At 41.3% G+C, this 20,949-nt stretch overlaps 4 protein-coding genes across 5 annotated transcripts; 2 read left to right on the top strand and 2 right to left on the bottom strand.

Annotated features, from left to right (window-relative positions):
• Positions 1-1,031: 1,031 nt before the first annotated feature.
• On the bottom strand, positions 1,032-5,462 carry LOC311495565 (synaptotagmin-A-like). Its single transcript, XM_084555059.1, has 8 exons — positions 5,187-5,462; positions 3,455-3,636; positions 2,951-3,064; positions 2,645-2,812; positions 2,367-2,534; positions 1,935-2,052; positions 1,418-1,551; positions 1,032-1,331 (listed from the first exon to the last, which is right to left on the bottom strand). Exons 1-8 carry the CDS (start codon positions 5,323-5,325, stop codon positions 1,125-1,127), a joined length of 1,230 nt encoding a protein of 409 aa, XP_084411185.1. The 5' UTR covers positions 5,326-5,462; the 3' UTR covers positions 1,032-1,124.
• A 4,059-nt stretch (positions 5,463-9,521) lies between these two features.
• Positions 9,522-10,972, top strand: bbs10 (Bardet-Biedl syndrome 10). The gene is made up of 2 exons (XM_084555188.1): positions 9,522-9,723; positions 9,817-10,972. The coding sequence occupies exons 1-2, from the start codon at positions 9,542-9,544 to the stop codon at positions 10,763-10,765; spliced, it is 1,131 nt and encodes a 376-aa protein (XP_084411314.1). The 5' UTR covers positions 9,522-9,541; the 3' UTR covers positions 10,766-10,972.
• Positions 10,799-13,558, top strand: LOC311496211 (uncharacterized protein; the record flags this gene model as incomplete). Its single annotated transcript, XM_084555974.1, has 2 exons — positions 10,799-10,802; positions 10,852-13,558. 2 exons carry the CDS (start codon positions 10,799-10,801, stop codon positions 11,694-11,696), a joined length of 849 nt encoding a protein of 282 aa, XP_084412100.1. The 3' UTR covers positions 11,697-13,558.
• Positions 12,670-18,820, bottom strand: cd9a (CD9 molecule a). 2 transcript variants are annotated; one of them, XM_084555189.1, is made up of 8 exons: positions 18,663-18,820; positions 15,885-15,987; positions 15,660-15,757; positions 15,180-15,254; positions 14,711-14,812; positions 14,130-14,219; positions 13,691-13,774; positions 12,670-13,557 (listed from the first exon to the last, which is right to left on the bottom strand). In XM_084555189.1, exons 1-8 carry the CDS (start codon positions 18,729-18,731, stop codon positions 13,492-13,494), a joined length of 687 nt encoding a protein of 228 aa, XP_084411315.1. In that variant the 5' UTR covers positions 18,732-18,820; the 3' UTR covers positions 12,670-13,491. The 2 variants fall into 2 exon arrangements, with proteins under 2 accessions (XP_084411315.1, XP_084411316.1); XM_084555190.1 differs by lacking the exon at positions 18,663-18,820 and adding an exon at positions 17,099-17,473.
• Between the last annotated feature and the right edge of the window lie 2,129 nt (positions 18,821-20,949).

Below are 20,949 nucleotides of genomic sequence, written 5' to 3'. Positions count from 1 at the left end.
CATACAGAGTCCAACAGAGTCCATTATTTAATTTTATGAGGCCTGCAATGCATAATATACTAATTTTGCATCAGACAATGAACCATTCTCTTCAAATTATGGCAAAGCATCCGTGTTGCTGCTTCCATCTTTTCTTATATTGCCTTCAACACTTCCTATCTATTTTGTTTAACATATATAGCTGTGTTAAGTCATCTCCCAATAAATTATATTGACTGAGTAACAATTTGCTGTATATATCCCAAGCAGGACTAATCTACAAATATCAGGTCGCATCATTACCATTTAGAAATAAATCATCATATTAGATAAAGTTGGGTAAACAGGCCTTTCGATGCTGAAGTTGGAGCTGATGCTGGATCACCTGACTAACCTTATGCCATTGTAAAAGTCATTAGTAACAATTCTACTGTTCCTTGGCAGCTTTGACAAAACCCTATTTCATAATTCTATTTAAAATAAAGATCAAGAAGAGAGAGAAAACATTATTGCTGAAAATTTGCCCTGTTTTCTCACCACCTTGGCTGTGATGCTGCAGAGAAATCAGTCCACAAATTATGATGCCAAGACATCATCTAGGCTTTCCTCTCCTTCTGGGCGTTGCTCCAACACCATAATTAGAGCGCTATCATAGCTCCTTTCAGTGTTATTTCTGTTGTAAGATGTTGAAGTTATGAATTAAGGACCAATCATTTAAGTTGTTATGACAATCGAGACATAAATGCACTCATACGGGGATCTCTTTTCATTTCTGTGCTTTGGGTTGTCTCCCTCTGCAGGTCGACTCTGTTTATACACTATCAGTGTCATGTAAATGCTGAATAACGAAGAACAGATGATGCACAAGTTTAAAAATATCATATTTATTTTAATAGCACTGTACATAGTGATATATATTTGTTTAAAATAACAGTTTAGGTAGAAGCAGGAGGAAGGACTTACTGAAAGAAGAAAGCTTATAGTCTGTAATAGTGACTTTGATGGTGTCAGTGGTAAAGCAGGGTATCATTGGGTATGTTTACTCAGGTAAGAGGCTTAACGTTTTAAAGGGAAATTAGAGGAGAGGTAGCAACATAAATTGGAAGTAGCTGAAGTAAATGCTGGTTGTCATTATCCAACGGGCTTCATTTCTTGTTGGAAATTAGCGCGTTGACTTCATCCTCTGGCTGGAGGCTGTGCCACTGGGCTATTGGCCGTCGAGGGTTAGCCAGCATGTCTGCCCAGTGGCGTTGCTCAGTGCCGGCGCTGTTACTGCCCAGCAGCAACTTCCCGATGGCATCATTCTTCCCAATCTTATCATAGTCCAGCACAGTCACTGCTACCTGCACCTTCTACAAATGGAAATGCACAACACAAATATATTAATGCCTGACAGCTGTATTTGTGTGTATGTGTGTGCACATACAAATATGTGTACCTCTATTTGTTCACATGGCACTTCAAAGCTGAAAGACTCGTTGTAGTAAGGGTTCAAAGTGTTCTTCTTTATCGTTGTTTTCTTTTTCTTGAGTCTTTTGCCATTCTGCATTAAGTGGATCTTAGCATAAGGGTCTGGTGGAGAGAACAGGCAGGTTTTATGTCAGAGCACCGGGCCAACAGCCTGGCACCGATGCAGGTATTCCATCAGTGAAACACAATGTGTATTGTGGTAGTTCCTGATTTTCCTTAAATAGAAACTGCTTGAAAGTGGACACACTACTAAAAATGTGATTATAGGACCTTAATGCGCAATCTGGCATACTTAGAGTGCAAATAGTGATACTGTAAAATACACTACATTTTTCTTATTACTGCCGGAGTTTACAGGGATTATAAAAAGGATTCGACACGCCTGGAAGTTGGATGTAAAAAAATAAATAACATCTTGAAGATATTAAGCAACAGGAAAGAAATTAACTCTTATGTGAATCCAGACTTCTTGCTGCTTGACTCACCTGATAATCCGCCCACGTCCATTTTTTTCAGATTTTTGGCCTCCAGAATCACCACTGTCAGCTTCCCTGCTGTAGGCACATACCTCAAGGACAAACATATGTCCCCGAGCTTCTCACTCTGATGCACAGAAACAAAAAATGAATGTGTATTAACTTGTCTTTCTGAAACAAAAATTTAAAAACATTTTCACAATGGGCTGCAGTCTTTCTCTTAGACAGACATGCTTTGAAAGGTTACTATTCTGTGCAGTGTTCTTGGTTTTAAAATAAAGTGCAAATAAAAAAAAAAGTACTAGTCACATTTTTTCCCTAACTAAAAAGAAACACATTTAAAACAGACGAGTTATCCCTCAAATTGACAATTCTGTAAAAACCTAATTGATGCAGCTATTCAAGTTCAACCCCTTCCTCTCTCTCACTGCATGTTCACACCTCCTCCTTCTCTGCCTTCTGCAGATCCCTCCACTCCTGCAGAGACTGGCTGAAGTCCACACCGCTCATCAGTATCTTCACAGCTCCGATGGCGTCGTGTTTTGAGAAACGGTCAAAGTCGTACACAGTCATCACCAGAGTCTTGCCGCCCAGCTCAGTGTACGGTACCTACAGAGCAGAACACAACCCAGATGCATTTATTTGAACTGTATCGTGTAGAAAGTGCCCCAAGTTAGGATGAACCTTCATTTTTATGTTTGTTGGTTTATTAAACTTACCTTAAATGTAAAAGTCTCATTGAAGCTTGGTTCTAGAGTTTTCCTATGGACTTTGGTTTCAAACTTTTTCTTTTTGTCCGGGAGCAGAAAGAGTTTAACGTACGGGTCAGAGCTACCTCCCACGTCCATTGCAGGAAGTTCTGCAGCCTGCAAGATACCTACCACCAACTACAATGTGATAGCAGAGGAAAGTAATAATAAGAGAAGAGAATCTGACTAATTGGGAAAAACAAAGCATCAAAATGTGACATTTTAAAGCGGGCAGATGGTCTCCAAAATGTGTCAGAGTGAATAGGAGCTGCTCACTGTGTTCTCTGTGAAGTTGTAGTCTAACGTGAAATGTAGTCGGCCCAGCTTCTCGTCCTCCTTGGGCTCATTGTCTGACAGCTCTGTTTCTTTGTTAAGTTCACCTTTCGAGGTCTGCACGCACACACACAAACATGCAGGTAGAAAATATAGCTTTACAAGTAACCCGTCTCACGACTTGTGGAGCAGCTATTCATGCCGTGTCCTTTTAGTATATTGTAAAGCAGCCAGACGCAAATGAAGGCGATGTTAACAATCTTAGGTTAGGTCAGTGTGTGTAAATCAAAAAGTGACATCCTTGACGCCAAGTCCAACCCTTCAGGACAACTCCAGCTCTTCTCAACTTTTACTTTAACATGAAGGATGTGCAAAACACCCATTAGTCTTAACGTGCTCCGACAGTTTTACTCGTCCTGGGTGACCCGGATGTCAGGACTGTGATACATTGCAAGGACAATGCAGGGGGAGACTTTTAGTGTGCGTGTTTGTGTGTGTGTGGTCTACCTCTTTGTAACCTTCATCCATTTCGGTGTCAAAGCCTCCCTTGCTCTTCTCTTTCCCCTTTTTCTTGTCCTTCTCTTTGTCCTTGTCCTTCTTTTTCAAGCACTTTTTCCACACACATGCGGCACATGTCAGGGCCACGCACAAAATCACCGTACAGAGGGCAGCGACGGCCCACGATGGCACTGCAAATGCAGAAAAACGCACACGCATAAAAAACGGTTGATACATAAATATTTCACACACACTCTCTTTTCAGTAAGCCACTTAAACTCTGAATGTTCTCCAAGTAATTTCCCCTCAAATAGTTTTTTTCCATACATGAATCATATCATACACAAATTGAACAAAATATTGGGTACACATTATTACACTGGGAAATGCAGAGGAATCCAAGCCGATATTGCTTCCATCAGGAAGGTGCAGATTCAGGTGTTTTTAATTGTCCAGCTCCTGTACGTTCTTCTTGATGGACATTGTCCTTGAAGCGATATATATCTGCAGTATCAAGTGATATTAAAATCCATTATGACTTGCAATTTGGATTTTTCCCTGATGAAGGCTACGAGCCGAAACGTGTCAGTCTAATATAGTTGTTCCATGTACTAAAGGTGCTGCGGGAGTCTTGATCTTTATACCATTTGGATTTTTCCATCATACTTTACATGTACATAGTGTTACAAGCAGTATACACAGCCACATCTGGTAACTCTGAAGTACACCAAATATCAATGAAGATAGTGTTTTATCTGATAATGTACTTTTACCAGGACTAAAACTGCTTTGCATTGATTTTTAAATGTAACCCTTGGTCTATTTGTCCCATTAGAGCTAAAACATGTCAGGACATTTCATATGCAGTGTAGCCCTTTTCCTATTCGAGAATACGTTCACATACACTCCAGGTGTCTTCAAGAGGAATATTTGTGATTTAGTTGTCTCATCCTACTGTAGTCCTCCATCTGAGTGGAAAAATACAGATAATATTTTCTGTAAAGTATAGTTATTGAGAAGAGTTTTCTAAAGGATCATTCAAACCTCAGATCTTGAAGATTTTAATTTGCATTTACAATTTACAGTTTACAATCTACATTTCCATGTATTTTAAAATGACATTTAATTCCCTTACGTGCCAGAAACCTCCATAATTATACCTAAATTATTCACTTATTCGCTTCGATCTGTATGGAAACTTTTTGGCGAAACCTTTCAGTAGGTTCTGTGTTGCTGGTAACAATGTTTTCATATCCTCTGACAAATGGAGAAAGACTGAGCTACATTACGATGCAATTATAGTAGATTGCCGCTGGTTTCGACTAGAGCGAGTCAGTGGATCCTCGGCCGTGTCTGCTGGTTCACCACCACCATCGGTTTTTGACTGCAGACTTTCCAAGACACACTTGTCACTGATTGTGAAAGTCTTGTGGTGTGTTGTTAAAACATTAGTTCAAATGATAACAGCTGAGCATATCCATAGCACCATAGCTGCAGCTTAAGTCTGAATGCAAACCATGTCAAGCTACAGCTTCACCTCCACAGCTGGAAACTTTTATAAAAACAAATAATTTGCACGAAATCTATCACATAAAGTGTCATTAACCATCTTGAGTGATTCAAAGTCAGAAAATCATCAGACACTAATGAAAACGTAGTCCTAAGAAAAAGGGACCATACATACTGTAAATGATGTGCCAATATGTTTGTGTGTAAACATAAAGTTAGATGTCCAACTCACTGTGGATGCTGTGTAGTTCATTCATGAACTTGCTGGCATTGTGGCTTCCTGATTGTTTTTGGCCTGGGGTGTTTGTTGCATTTGGTGAATGAGTAGGGGTTGATGAGGTGCTCGGTGCGGCTCGGAGACTCCCAGTCATTATTTAGGTAGTGGCTGTGGATCCAGATTTAAACTGGCACAGAAACTGAGAAAAAAAAAAAAAAACATACTTCAGCTCTAAAACAATCCCAAGATGCACATGAGATTTAAAGAAAAACCTGAAATTGTTACAGCTGTATAAATTTGAATTTGAAGAACCACCCAAACAAAGCACATAAGCATACATACACACTAGGATAGAGTTTTCATAAATGCTATTGATCAGATATTTAAAGCAATAATGTGCTTATAGACACTCAGTGTCAAATAACTTCTCCTCCTGTTTCTGCTGGCCTGGCAATAACACTTGAACACAGGATCTGAAAGCTGCTGTCTCTGCCAAACTTGCTGACATGGAGGTGTGGTGCTGAGGCAGGGGGTTGAAACGTCAGGCGTGGACCTCTGCTGTTCCACACTGAGCTGCCAGAGGTGAGAATCATGTGCCAAGGTCATGCTTAGTGCGGGCCAAACAAACTAAACAGGAGGAAAGTGTCAATCCCACAATTTGACCCCCAAATTAAAAATAATAATAATAATAAAAAAAAAATTGTTTCAGTGTGTTATTTTCTATTCTGCAGACATCACAGCTATTGAGTATCCGGGACTGAATCAGCAGATGGGATCACGCACCCGAGCACCCTGTGATCTCATTTTAAGTTTGCATTTGCATTGTAATACGCCAGTATTGTTCAAACAGAAACCATCACTGATACACTAACAGCTGCAGGAGCAAAGACAATTCAACATACACCCAAAGGAAACAGTTACGGTTCCCTAATACTGTTCATGTTATCATGTACTTAAGGTAATATTTCGGATTTGGATGTATTTTTGTGAAAGTGATAAATACTTATTTTATAATACATAAATTGCCCTGTCAAAAAAAAAAAAAAAATAAATAGATGGCAGCAGTATTGGTGACAAAAACTATGTTTGAGCCTCAACCAACCACTTTGCCAACGCATTATGGTATAATATATTGTATAGTGTCTCTAAAATGAGAATTTTAAGATACTGCCAGAAAGAAATTCTTTGTTTTCAGCCTTTCATCTGAATTTTTTCAACCTTCAGAGAGTCATTTTTTGTGGAATCAAAAGAAAATCTCTGAAACAGAAATTACAAATGAATTGATTACTTGTAGTGCTAGTGTTATTGTACCTTAGTCTCTATCTAGTAATCCTGCTCAGAATGTATTATTATTTCTTGTCATCATTATCCCATTTGTGAGTTTTTACATAGTGCTATTCACTTAGCACAGTGGAGATAAAAATAAAATAAAGTCATTACAATTGATGAAATAAAAAGAAAATTTAGTAGGAACCAGAGACGTACCTGTACTCAGCCGCCCCGGCAGCAGTATTCAGACTAACAGGTCCTGCTTTTCTTTACAGAGAGGTGGTGGAGGAGGAGGAAGAGGAGGAAGAGGAGTAGGAGGAGGAGGAGGAGGATAGGAGGAGGAGGATCGAGGTGGAGAAAAAAAGTGAGGCAAGGTATGCACCGGCACGTTGCCTTTTTGTTTTTGTGCCTCACCAGTTGAGAAGAACATTGCAGGTGCGTGAAAGCTGGATGGAGAGCGAGAGAGAGAGAGAGAGAGAGAGAGAGAGAGGGAGGGTGGGACAAGATAGGGTTGGGGGTGCCGCTTAGTTATCGTCTGCTGCTTCCCCTCTTGCGTGTGTCTGTGGTAAGTGTTGGGGTGAATGTGTTCTTTTCTGTCCATTCAGATCCCACGGGAGCGCTGGTCCTATCTGACGCCCCACCTCTTGTAACCTCTGTCCCATCCCTACAGGTCACCCTCAACGGGCCACTGATGCATATTCATTGGTGTAGTGACATGGCTTTTTAAAAAGCTCGTTAGCATACTGAGAGTTCAGCAATAGAGGACATTTACATTCAGAGTGGACAGCTCCGTATGTGTGTGTGTGTTTGTGTGCGTGCGTCTGTACATCTGGCAGTAGCCGCAGAACTGTCTCACATCATCTATGTATAGATGATGTTGCCTCATTTAGAAACTTAGGATGTGGTTTCTGCAGCAACACGGAGATCAGGTTCCGACCCCCCCTCCCTAGTTCACCTTGAGGTTCCAGAGATACTGTACAGAAGGAGGGATGAGACAAAGGGAAAGAGAGGGGTCGAGGGGGATGGGCTGAAGTAGATGGATCTCCACATAATTTGTGATATATAGAAATATGGACTATGACAAACATTTTAGAGCATTCATTATAACTTCTTAAACTCACTGGATTACAAGTGCATGCTGTTTAACCTGGGCTGTAATACCTATTTTTGGCCTTTGTTTACTGATAACACATTTAAAATGTTTTTTCACAAGTGAGACCTGAGAACAAATTACAAATATAACATACAGTGCAAGACAATGCAAACAGACACACACACTACATTGCCACTAATATTCAAAGTCTAATTCTATGGAGACTGTAGGCATTATATAATAATGTAAAATACTATTAGCACTGATTTTCCCAATTAGATGGGACAGTGTGACATAAAACCAACAAAACAGCACAATAACGCTAAATGAAATTGACAGATAATGGAAAATCAGTCATGATTAATCTAATTATTTACCCCTTGGCTTTACTGTGGCATGGCGTCTTTGGAAATCTCAATTAGCTTGCAATTTTTATGTTAACACATCATAAATGCAGGGCCAGTCTGCAGATAAATTATGCACATAAACATTAAAATGGTCACATTTACAGATCCATTTTCACACATAAATAATCATAAATACAAACCATGTTATAGTTAAACATATATATGCAAAAAGGAAAAAATATATATGAATACTAGGGGAAAATCCCTCTGTTTACTAGAGCATACACACAACACAAACACTGTTTAACAGGTCCGTTTGTATTTTACGTGTAAGAAAACAATTCCTCCTCGACACGCTAGGTGGCGGCCGTCGCCTCTGATCTGTTTAGCACGTCAACCACAGAAGAAGCCTTGTTTCTAGGAGACAGAGGAGAGCGTTCCTGTTGGACTGGCGGTGGTGAGTTCTCTTCGACACATTCTTTTTGTTATTTTAAAGAAATAAGTCATTTTTTTCTCCGTGACCAGGGAACTGTGTTTTAATTTATGCCTTATGGTCTCATAACAGGTCTAATAAAGGGAGCTTACCCAAACCGCTGTTGAGTTGAGTGCATTGTAAGACTAGCTAGCGAATGCTAAAGTTGCAAGCGTTGTCATAGTGATAAGAATGAAGTTTTGCCGAACAGTTCTGACATTTATGACACCAGAAGAAGACCAGCAGAAAAAATACAACGGCACATGACTAGACCTCAGCAAAGTGTACACTGACGACCGTCGGGCATTGGCGTTAGCTATTAGAAAAAAATATATCTTTCAGTCGGACTGCAATAAACAGAGAGATTAGTCTTTAATGGTTAGCATTGATGAGGCTCCCACCGTCCAAAGATATGCTCGTTAGGTGAATTGGTAATTGCTAAACTGGCCATAGGTGTGTATGTGAGTGTGAATGGCTGTCTGTCTCTCTGTGTTAGCCCTGCGATAGACTGGCGACCTGTCCAGGGTGTACCCCGCCTCTCGCCCGATGACAGCTGGGATAGGCTCCAGCAGACCCCCTCGACCCTTCACGGGACAAGCGGTTACAGAAGACGAATGAATGGATGTAGTGATATGGTACAGTGCAGCCATAACATAGACCTCAAACTAACTCTATGCCCCACGACCTTCCTAATCAGTCCCATAACGCTTGTTTTTCAGTTGGTTTGGGAGGTTTGAGGGCAGAGGATGATGGTTAACCTACTGAATTCACATTGCGTTCAGCTATCAACATCCATACTTAACACTTCTAGCACTTCATCTTCACGGTTCCCAGCGCTGTCTCACTTTGGCAGGATCTAACCACATCCAGAGTCATATCCTCTTATTTCTTATCAAAGCTGTCTGGTCAACTGCCAGCCAAGAAGTCCCAAATCCCTTAATTAAGCGAGTTAAATCCAGGTGGCGACTTTTTTTTTGGCCAGGCAGTGTGTGCGTGTGTTTGCGTATATATATATATATATATAGATGTCTTTATTAGGTTTTGTTTGGTTGCCTTTCACAGCATGAATAAAAATGTGATGTGATGCTGTTGCATATATAATATAATATAAACTTATTTTTTTGCTACCGACAGCTTAAACACTTGCCTATTTATACATTTCAGGGTGTGGGCCTCTTACGTTGTGATAATGGAGCATCTCCACGTGAAGCATGTCCTACAGACAGTATCTGTCCTGGAGGCAGTGATCCTCCGCAGTTTTGGCCCTGAAGGAGGACAGGTGCTGTTCACCAGAGACACAGGACAGGCGATGTTGAGCCGCAGCGGGACACGCATTCTCACAGCCCTGCAGCTAGAGCATCCAATAGCCAGGTTAACACGTATACAGTACATTTACTTTACTACCTGTTATTCTCTTTTGTCTAGTGTCTCGTAATGTACTTGTGTTCTCTTCACATTAATTAGGATGGTGGTGGAGTGTGTCTGGAAGCACAGCACTGTTACAGGCGATGGATCCAAGACCTTTGTCCTCCTGTTGGCGTCACTACTACGGATGATTCATACAACAGTCAGCAAGGAGCCTAATGTGTCTAGCTCTTACAATTCCACAGAAGCAGCAGAGACTGCCACTGCCAGACACTTGGCTGACAAACTGCTAGCATTTGCGCTGAAAGACTTGGATGATCTCATTGCTATGGAAGTGGTCCCTTATGGATGTTGCATTTCATGGGAGGACTTCACTGCGAAAACACAATCATCAACTCACACAAATGGCTGCATGAAAGAGCTGCTGGCATCTTTCTTTCATACACGTCTTGGTTTTGTGCACTGCGACTTTATTAGTGACCTTACGTGTGAACTGCTACATAACTGGAAATATAAAAACAAGTCACCTTCATTCTGTCTTCAGTTTTTAGATGACAACTTCCCTGCACTGCATACAGCTGTATCAGGCTTCCCCATTGGCACTTCCCGTTTGATTGAGGGGCAGATAATTCATCGGGACTTTGCTACGCCGTGCCCTCAGATCGACCACCAGCCAATTAAAGCTGTAGTCTTTACTGGGTCCCTGCAGCCAAAATTGTTTAACACAGGAGAAGTGCTTGGACTGATGGAGGAAAGAAGTATACTGGACTTTAATGCCTGGTCGGAAAGGTCACTAGAGTGCATTATTGCAAGTCTGAAGACTTTGGGTGTGTCTGTACTTTTGTCTACAGTGAAACAGTCTGCTGCTGTCCTCGCCTTGGCCACACAGGCAGAGATGTGCTTTGTAGAGTGTGTCAGTGAAGAGGAGATTTCTCTCTTTGCCCAGCTAAGTGGGGCCACGCCGGTCTCAGACTGTTGGGCGATTGAACCAAAGCATGTTGCTGCACTGACTTTTTGCCGACCAATACTGCTGGGAGCCCATAGGTAAGAAAACATGCCTCCTCTTCTCATGCAAATGTGAATGTGTATTTATACATACCAACAGGGCTATGATTGATAGGGTTTGATTAACAGATGTTGTTTTCTGTATCCACAGATGTGTCCATGTGGCTTTCCATGATTCAGAAGACAGGACCGTATTCAAACCCTGTAGTCTGGTAATCTGTGCCCCAGGAGAAGGGCAGACAGAACAGTATGTATGTGCATTTCGAGATGCCATCCGTGTGCTACGTACAACTTGGGAGCCGATACGTGTGACAACAGCATCAAAAACAACCTTGCAATCACACAAATTCACATCCGTACATACATACAACCAGACTGACAGCACCACATTCACATCCTCCAGTGTATACCCCCTTCATGAATGTGAGTTAGAGCCAGGTTGTATGATATCTGCAGGTGGGACATTTGAGTTTCTCCTAAGCCATGCCCTCCTCCAACACGGTTGCAGTAGCTCAGTTTCTGAATACACAAATGTAGGTATTCCTGTTTCCCAGCTCTTGGCCAAGGCCCTATTGAGCGTTCCCCGACAGATTTACTCCCACAGTCTGCGACATTTCCTCCAGACTCAAACTAGGGTCATGAGTTTTACTCAAAATCATTTCCACCCTTTCAGTCTGGTAGATAAACAAGAACCCAACACAAGCCCTATGCAGAATAAAGGTCCTCTAGAGAGTGGTAAACTAAGCTTACATTGTTATAGGAAGGGTGACGTGTTATCAGAAGCTTTTATGTTGGGCTTGGGCCTCGAATCTGTCTCCTGTAAATACCAGTTGCTTCTGGCTGTTCTGCAGTGTGTCACAAGTCTCCTCCGGGTGGACACCGTGCTGCGTGCTCCACACACTGCCTTACACTCAAAATCACACAGACTCACAAACACTTCCTGGAAGGACACAGAGGACGAAGCTGACGACTGAGATTACGTTTTGTGCTAAGATGAAAGACACAATCAACTTTTCCGTCAGGTACCTTTCAAAAGTTGGGAATAATTAGGTTGCACTTAAAAGCTAAATTTTATTATGGGGACTATTTTTTGTCTGTACAGGTCAATACATTTATTATTCAAGTCTGAGAGTTAAACACCAGGAGTGTTGTGGTGTAACAGTTTATAGGCCGATAAAATGTTAGTGTGTTTACCCTGTCTTGAATCAAAGCTACATTTAGTAATACTAATTCAAATGAAACAAAATAACTTGCTGTTAATCTGTATAAAGTACAGAATGTGCAGTTATTATTAAATCAAGCGTTGGCCTGATTCCAAAATTTCTTTCTTATCTCAGTTTCCCCTTTCCTTGCCCACAACACTGTGTTACACAACAAAAAGCATAAACACTGAACAACATGGACACGTCGCCTGACAAATATGTACACATTTCCTCTTCATAATCAGTGTTATCTCCATAGTGGGGGAGAGGTGTTTAAAGGGGGCAACACCCGACTGTCAACAACCAAATCACAGTTAACTTCCTCATGCTTTAATCAGAGGAACACAAACTGTATTTTGACCTCTCTTTTAGAGGAAATGGTGAGTCACTTTGACATTAACTAGACTCACAGCCATACTTAAACCGCATTGTTTACCGTAATGGCTGTGTACTTACTTTCGAACACAAATTTTCCATAAATTAATCGAGATTGGATATCTCAGAAACAAAGTTTGTTTGTGCTCTGCATGAGTCACAATTGACGGTCACTAATATCAAGGGGGGGGGGTTCTCAGAATGTTTTTTTCCACTGCACACGTGGAAACGAACTTGAATTTTGCTGTCAGTCTTATCGAGACTCCCACGCTTTTCTAACCCCTCCATGCCGCCTGTATCGTGCACAGCTTAACCAAACCTGGATAGCGGTGGTGATTGCAAGCCTGATTAAAATAACCTCAGTCTCAACTCGGTCAGTTTTAGTTTATTTGGTTCTCACAGTTAATTTTTGCCTCTGTGAAACACGGTGCATATGGTATAAATCAACCTAATCTCTGGAAAATAAAGACGGCATTATAAAATACACCAACAAACTGCCTGTACCATATATACACTAAAAATCTTCCAAATAAAAAAAACATATACAAAATGTCACGAAAAATTTAAAGGCATTTTGAAAACAAGTTGGGAGATGGGGAAAGGAGCAAACAAAATGTCATTACAATGGAGGAACCATGATGCTGGTAAAACCACAGTCACTGCATTTCACAGCTCTGCAGTTGGCTACTATGATTTTACTTGTAAGTAAAAGGAACTGTAGCATGGGCTACTGCTGTACTGTGCTGATGTGATAGTGTTTGCCTTTTGTTTTTGGCCCTGGACCATTACTGTTGTTGCCAGTAGGTACCCCTCAAGTGATAGCAGAAATGTGACCAGTATACAACAGTGTGACTTTTTGTTTAGATAATTAGCAGTTCACAAACACTGATTCCAGTGAAATTACCACAAAATTACACATTTCCATACTACATTGCCACTGAAGCACAGATGACACTCATTCTATAGTTGGGTCTAATATTCACATCGCATCTATCTAGTCCAGGAAGGTGGCCCCTAAGTTTTTCTAAGCAGCACAGTTAGAGCTGACGTAACCAGAAGTACCTGCACCCAGCTTAGTTTAGGTTATCCCCCTTGAACAAGCAGTGTTTCTATTGGCAGTGGAGAGTCACGTGACTCCAGGAATGACATCATGCAACATTAAAGAGGGCTTCAGGGTGTGTGATGGCGGGTGTCACACCACCTCCCGAGACTTCCTGATGGCGCAGCACAAGAGCATGCTGAAGATCATCCCAAACACCTGGAAGACAGAGAGAGAGAGAGAGGGGTACATTACTTGTGTTTGAGTTAGCTCATGTCTGCTTTGTGTTCGTCGTCCAGGGCCGCAGTCATAGAAATTTGATGAGTTCCCGTAACGCCAGTTGTAAACTCACCATAACAACTCCAATGGTGATGCCTACTCCTCCTATGATGTGTAGCTTGGAGTCGAACACCTTGTCAATTACCTCAGGACAGGCCTGCAACAGATAAGCATGATTCCTTTAAAAAAAGCCTTTGCTGAACGTGACTCGTGGTATGACATTCATAACAGACAGCCTGAGAGTGTGCAGGCTCCAGTAAACCATTGTTGCCATAGTAACACTGCAAGGAGGCTGAGGGAATTAGTTTGCTAAGGGAAGACTGATAAACTTGTGACAGACATGAGACCGTCGTTAAGTATTTGACATGACATGGGTGAAGCATGTCTGACATCTGTTAGATTTTTATAGATGGTTTCCCATATTAAACCATCCCTTTTCATTCTTTGTCTCTTGGCTGAAGTACCTGGTTGCGTTTGGGTCTTATCTATACACACATGCATCAGAACTGTACCTTAATAATGAACTCATCAAGTCCCTCGCCTTTGGGACAAGTGTCCTTTTCAGTTTCTACAGCCATACCCCTTGGACCGCAACAGTTCAGCTGTAAACATACACAAAAGAGAACAAGATGACTTGCAGAAGCAAACAACATGCGTCTTTTTAGGTTTGTTCTAGGAGTAGTTTTGGTTGGTTCAGTTTTTAGTTCACAGTGTGAGGTTGCCCAAGAGAGCACATACCTCCCTCTAGAATAAGAATTTTCATTCCATTTCTGTGTCGGCATTAATTAAAAAAGACATCACGTTAATGTGTGAGATTTAGAGTTGATGGTGTGCCATGCTAAGCTAAAGTAATTGCCTCACAGTTGAGAAAAAAAGTACTTCTTAAAGAATGCTGAACTTTCTCTTTCAAGGTAATCGTCGACATCATGGAAAATACTGTTGCTAGATTTGCACGGGCAGAAAAACAGATTCTCATGGGAATATACTGCATTTTCCTGAAAGTACATTTTGTGACAAATTCTCTTTCGATAAAATCGGTAAATCCTGAATTAAGATTGAAGCAGAAGTGGGGATCAGACATACAGTAGCTCACCTCGGTTTGAATAACCTGCAGGGTCTGTTTGAGACTCTCATCTCGTGTTTCCTTGTACTTGTTGTACGTCTGCATGTAGAAATCTGTGATGTCAGCCGCCACCTGCGACACAGAAGCAAGTCAGGAAAATGTTATTTATCACACTGAGGCGCATAAATAGAATATTTCTACATAGTCATAGGTGTAAAGTAACTAAGTACATTTACTCTGCCATTTGATGCTAGTTTCCAGGGTACTTTTTACCCCACTATATAAAATACAATTACTGTAATTACAATACATTCATGTAATCCATGTGCCAGACTACACAATGAGTAAAATCATCTCTACCCCAGACAGATTTTTGGCTTGGTACCTGTCCTTATGGTGTCACCTCTGGCATACTGTCCAGCGTATCTAAAAGTGCTTGTAACTTGTGTTGTTTGTGTTACAGTTTAGCGTTACAATTAGTGTCCACTTATTAAGTTACCTTGGTCTGGTTGGAAAATCCCCAGATTCCTGCAGCAACCTCGATGGCGAAAATGATTAGCAGGAAGAAGAAGAACTGTGAAAGAGGAGACAAAATTAAACTCAGGTGATTGTTTGTTTCCATTCCAGCTTTTGTGCGTGCCTTTTGAGAAACATGGCATGTTTGAGCATGTAAGGTCAGCTGAGTGTAGCTGAACCCAATTTTCATAGGCTCCTCCTCCCGTAAGAGATTTAGTCCAAGAAGATTATGGCCAGACGGGGGCAGGGCACAGGGAGCGATACAGAGATTTCTCTTCTAGTAAACATCACATATTTCTCAAGTGAGCTCAAGGTTAGTACAAACCGTGCTAACTACGTACTGCAAGTACAAGAGTGAAGTCACGTAGTAGTTTTATGTTAGTTTAGTATATTAGTAACTCAAAAGAGATTAATAGAATATTATAGGGGAGCTATAGAGAAAAGAATATCAAGTTTTACAAACCAGTCCCAGCATGCAGGGAGACTCCTGGATGGCTCCACAACATCCCAGAAAGCCCACCACCATTATCAGCGCTCCGGCTCCTATCAGGATATATACACCTACACACACACACACACACATACAGTACAGCACATGTCCATACAAGTATATACAGCTCACACAATCCAAACTTTGATTAAATGATCTTGAGATAAAATTCTTGCACAGAGACGGAGAGCATCTTACCCGAGTAAAACACATATGGAGACTCTGGTCCTTCAAACAGGCCTTTGGTCTTCGAGTCAAATCTTAGCCACAGGCCTATAGCCAATGCTGCAGTGCCTGCAAGCTAAAACACACAAACACATAAGGATTCACAAACAGTACAGCAATTAGCACTGAATGTATTCTGTATGCCGTTTGTTTAATAAAAGTTCAGTCAAGCAGAACACTTTTCATACATCTGGCCTCTTCATATTCACGCGTATTCCCACTTGCCAGCCTAATCATCATATATCAGTTAACGGCTATCTGGTAGCTGTCTGAATTTAAAACACTTCAGAGCTGCATTCAGTTATCATTTCAAATCTGCACTGACAGGCCCCATCTGGTATCCTTCTCCTGGTCTCATCCTTCCAGTTTTTTCCTCCTCAGCTTTCAGTCCGGGAAAGTTTCGGCAGTACTCACGTATGCAAATACATGTGCAAACACAGTGTTTTTGCATCTCCACTGGCGAGAAATTCTATTCTGGGTGCATGACGTGTAGTGATAATTTATTGATGGTGTCTAATTGCTGAGGAGTTACACTTTTGTTCCTCAGCAAATTCTATTAATCAACTCAACAGAACAATCAATAGTATTTATCTGGACGCAGGTCAGTAATTATGCAGCACCACATTTCCAACAAATCTAAATAAAAATAATGCTTTTCAACTATGGGGCCGATAATGAAGGAGAGAGATGAGCATATATTCACACGTTCTCTTATTCGTCAACATCGGTACTTAACATTGGCACAAAGTAGCATGTGAACTTATTGTAGCTGTGTCGATGCTGTATTTTACAACACATTATGTTTTTTTTGTTTTTGTTTTTTTCAACAGAATAGCCCCAAACACGGCAAACACGGTCTGTGCACTCTTCCGTATTGTGTAATGTGCATACGCAGGCATTTACTTACAAGGCTTGCCAGAAGGGCAGTGAATTTTTAACCTGGAGAGCGTGGCTATTCAATGCGGGAGTATTGCTGGGAATTTTCCGTGTGCATTCCTCTCATGTCCTACCAACTGTTTTACAGTGTGCATAGTTTCTGTTGCGTTTTTCTCTTTCATACTCCAGTACAGTGCCTTACTTACGTTACAGTGGCGCAAACCTACAATGCTACTCAAAGAAGCTCCCTGTTTTTTTTCCCTGTCTGTCTCACATATCCCACGACAAGATAAAAAGTAAAGTGAACCTACCCAGAAGAAAAAGTTGGAGATAAATACGAGACGTTTCAAACACGTAATTCCCCCGGCGTTAGCCATGTAGATTCAGTTTGCACAACCAACCGTTGTGCCCATTCGGTAAACAATGTTTTGTCAGGAGGAAGTAGAAGCGCAGGTAGTTGAAAGTGATATGGTTTTTTTCACTAACACGCCTTCTTGCCCTCACCTGATTATACAGTTAGGGAGTGGCAAGAGGAGCAGTTATTCAGTAAACTGATCTCCATTACGTATGTGATTCTGATTCCTGCTTGTGTTCCTCCCTCTCTGTTTCATACACGTTTGTGTCTGTGACTTTTCAGTCATAAAGCCCTGAGGGATCTGTTCAGGCACGCTGACATAAACTATTTGTAAAACAAATACCTGCTTAACAGCTTATTTACTGCTTAGAAGCGAGTGTGACCACAGTTAACAGGACACCTTTACTTCCTATTCCTGCACCCAGAAGTTGCTATTATTGAAAGCAACGTTGGTGATTTTTACAACGACAGTCTGCATCATGCGTAGGTCCAGGCCAAGTGATTTCTAGTTGTATGGACTGAGATAAGACCCTAGTGAGTTATCTGGTTGATCCATCTAAAATAGGAAGCAGCTGCACTTACAAGAGGATGTGAAGTCTGAGCAGGCCTTTCTGAGTATAGGCCCATTGACTTACACTAATCTGTTGATTCATTAACAGTCACACTCAACAACCATTTTATTGACTTGGAGAAGCTTTTATTTATTTGTGAATTTCCCAGAAATTATTAACCATTTTATTTTTGACATTTTCTAAATATTCAAAATATTGATTTAAAATAGTTGTTTTTTTAGTTTTTTTTTTTTGGGTTTGTTTTTATAATTTCTCTCTCACACACACACACAGTGGGAAATCCCTGTCTGTGCAGTAATGAATGGCTTTAGCTCTATTTAAGGACGCACAAATTAGAAACGTTCATAAAAGGGCAAAACATTCATCTGTAACCACCCTCGTATATCACAGACAAACAGACACAGTAAGACACACCCAGCAGGCTTAGTAGGACACAAATACCCTGCGTATAGAGTTCATGCACAGACACATACACACGCAGGCTGGCATTAGAAACTCTTCCGTGGAGCAGAGGTCTGAATGATTCTTATATTGTCCACATTCTCCAGCACAATAAAGCGCCCCCACTGCCTCTCTGCAATTATTAAAATGCCATGCGCGCAAACTCTAGAGTGTAGTCTGTGCGATAGAACTGGGTCACTTGGCCACTGGGGATTATTCTTCCAGCCCGTCCGGTCTCCACAAACATTGGGACACTTTGTGTTTAGTGGTGGCCAGTGCCATAAATCATTCATTCAGAATATCCGCTGATAAGTAACCGAGACACTCCGTGGGCGCTCGGCACGATTCTGCATCTGGGACACCGTGTAATTTAATTTACTATAACCCCCACTCACACCAATGCGCATGCATGCAGAGCTCACTCAGTTTCACATACATACACACACATAGAGCACAGACAGGATGCATGGCGTGCGAGAACAAACCATTTCCTCGCTTTATACTCACCCAGAATACCAGGTTGAAGGCAAACATCAGGTATTTGATGCACATCTCTCCTCCCGACAGCGCAGCCATGGCTAAACTTGAGCGGAGGATCACACTTCAAACCGAGCGCAGAATAGAGAAGAAGAGCTTCTAAATAACAGTATGCAGAACGAGGTTATTGGCCGACGCGTCGGCGCTGACGCGCGTCGTGCAGTGCGCGCCTATAGTGGTCCGCCCCCACATGGCTGCACAGCCAAAGCCTCCTGTAGATCCTTTTTCTTTTTCCTCATATTCCTTGAAACTTTACTTTCCCGTGTTTTAAACAGCACACCACATTTTGCACAAAACCGCAATTGTACGTTCCGTCGACATATAGCAGTGTTGACATTTTTATGGCATTTTGATGCCAAGATTACAAATGCATTTCTTTTTCTAATTGTAGCCTGCAACTGTCTTTGGGAAAAGAACCCGCAGACAATGGTGCAACAATGCACTGAACAGCAGCCTGCGGTGGGCTTTTTAGTTTCAAATTCCTGCTGCACCCCGGGCAGTGCGTTGACGTAATCTCCCAGAATAAGAAAAGCGCGTTCACGGATTTAATATACTGTACATGAATGAACACGGTGCACGAGTAAGCAACATGGAGAGCGACATATCTCAGAGACTGGCCGTAATATACAGCATTCACATTCACATTTCAACCCTATTAGAATATTAAAACAGTTTAACAGTGTTGTCTGTGCTGCATTCAGGCTTGTTGGCAGCATCAGGCTTTTTAAACAGTCCTGCTGCAGCATAGCAAACATCACGTTTTAGACTCTGTTTTAAAATCACCCCACTTTCTATTGAGTCACCCTTTATAAATTGTTTAGTCTATAAACCATGCTTAATGACATTAGAAGTAAATGATTACTAATACGCTTCAGAGCCTCTAGTCCAAAACATAATCCTTCAGCTATTTATCAACATTTATGAATGTAGTTTGTGTATTAATATTGCATGCATTAGGCTCCCTTGCTTTTGCCAGAGATCTGCAAGTACAAAGCTAATTCTACTGACTTTATTAACATTCAACGTCTGTGGGAGATCCTGTAACTTTCCTGCAGGCCTTATAGCTCCATGTAAAGAGAAGACAATGCATGTTGCAGGGCTACATACAGATCACTACAATCACATTAAACATGCAGCAGTATTATTAGGCTACAGTTTAAGGCCCCGCTCTCCTATTAATTCGCTTTCGGTTCCCCGAGCTAATGATGTGTTCTGCTGTGAACTGGAACTGGAAGTTGTCACATTGTAAGAAATGCAGCAAAGATAACGGTGTTGTCAAGCAGATGCCACTCAATCACTGTTGGCTGTTTTTGTTTTTGTTTTTTTTAAAGGAGACATTTCGATTTTTCAGCGTAGGAAGAGGAGGTGGTGACCTAGTTGCATTCTGTTGTTGCAGTTCCTGATATAGAACTTTTTCACAGCGTGCATTTTTACTCATCGTCTGGCATGAAAAGTGTAGGCGTAATTGTACATTAAGAACAACTACATTTAGGCGATCTAGTTGAAGGCGATCAACTATGTTGGCATGTCGTGTTTTTATAGTGCAGGCTGGCTCACTAGGACATGTTGAGAGAAATCTGACGTGATTCAAGTTTGTTGTGTAACCTTGTGCACATACTATTAGAAAGCACAGTAGTAAAGTTTGAGCATTTATTCATGTAATAACGGATGGACACTGTGAACTAACGTCTAACTGACAGCTAAGTGGCATTCAACTAGCAGCTGGGATGTCTACTCTGTGTAAGATTGAGAGCGACATACAGAACCAACCAAGACCATGTATGGAGTTGCATCTCTCTTTTAAAAAAAAATTACTAGCGTGAAGGAATGGACATAATTGTGGCAAAGGATGAATGGAACGTACACCGCTAGGGGGTTTGAGGTCTATGTTTAGACACAATTATAATGTCCATAGGGAGCGCAAACATGACACAGGAAGACACGGTTAATTTCAGACTGAAAGTACCTTGTTTTTTTTGGTAAAGGGATATGCCCAGCCCCGTATGTTAATGAAGCGCCACACAATATGCACATGCATGACACCATAGATTCAGTCACTATGTATCTTTTTGAGAATAAATGCATCAAACTTTGACTTGTTCAGTGATTCCTTTTGACTTTGAAGATATTCCAGACACCAGTAAACTCTAAGTACATAGATTACTTGTTGGAGGAAATAGGTATAGGCAACAACTGGCCCGACCTGGTACCTCGACTTGTTCTTCTACAGACACTTGAGAGAACTGATCCAACATTG

This window comes from Chelon labrosus (assembly GCF_963514085.1).
Source record: "Chelon labrosus genome assembly, chromosome: 11".
NCBI lineage: Eukaryota > Metazoa > Chordata > Actinopteri > Mugiliformes > Mugilidae > Chelon > Chelon labrosus.
This window is presented reverse-complemented; position numbering and strand designations above follow the sequence as displayed.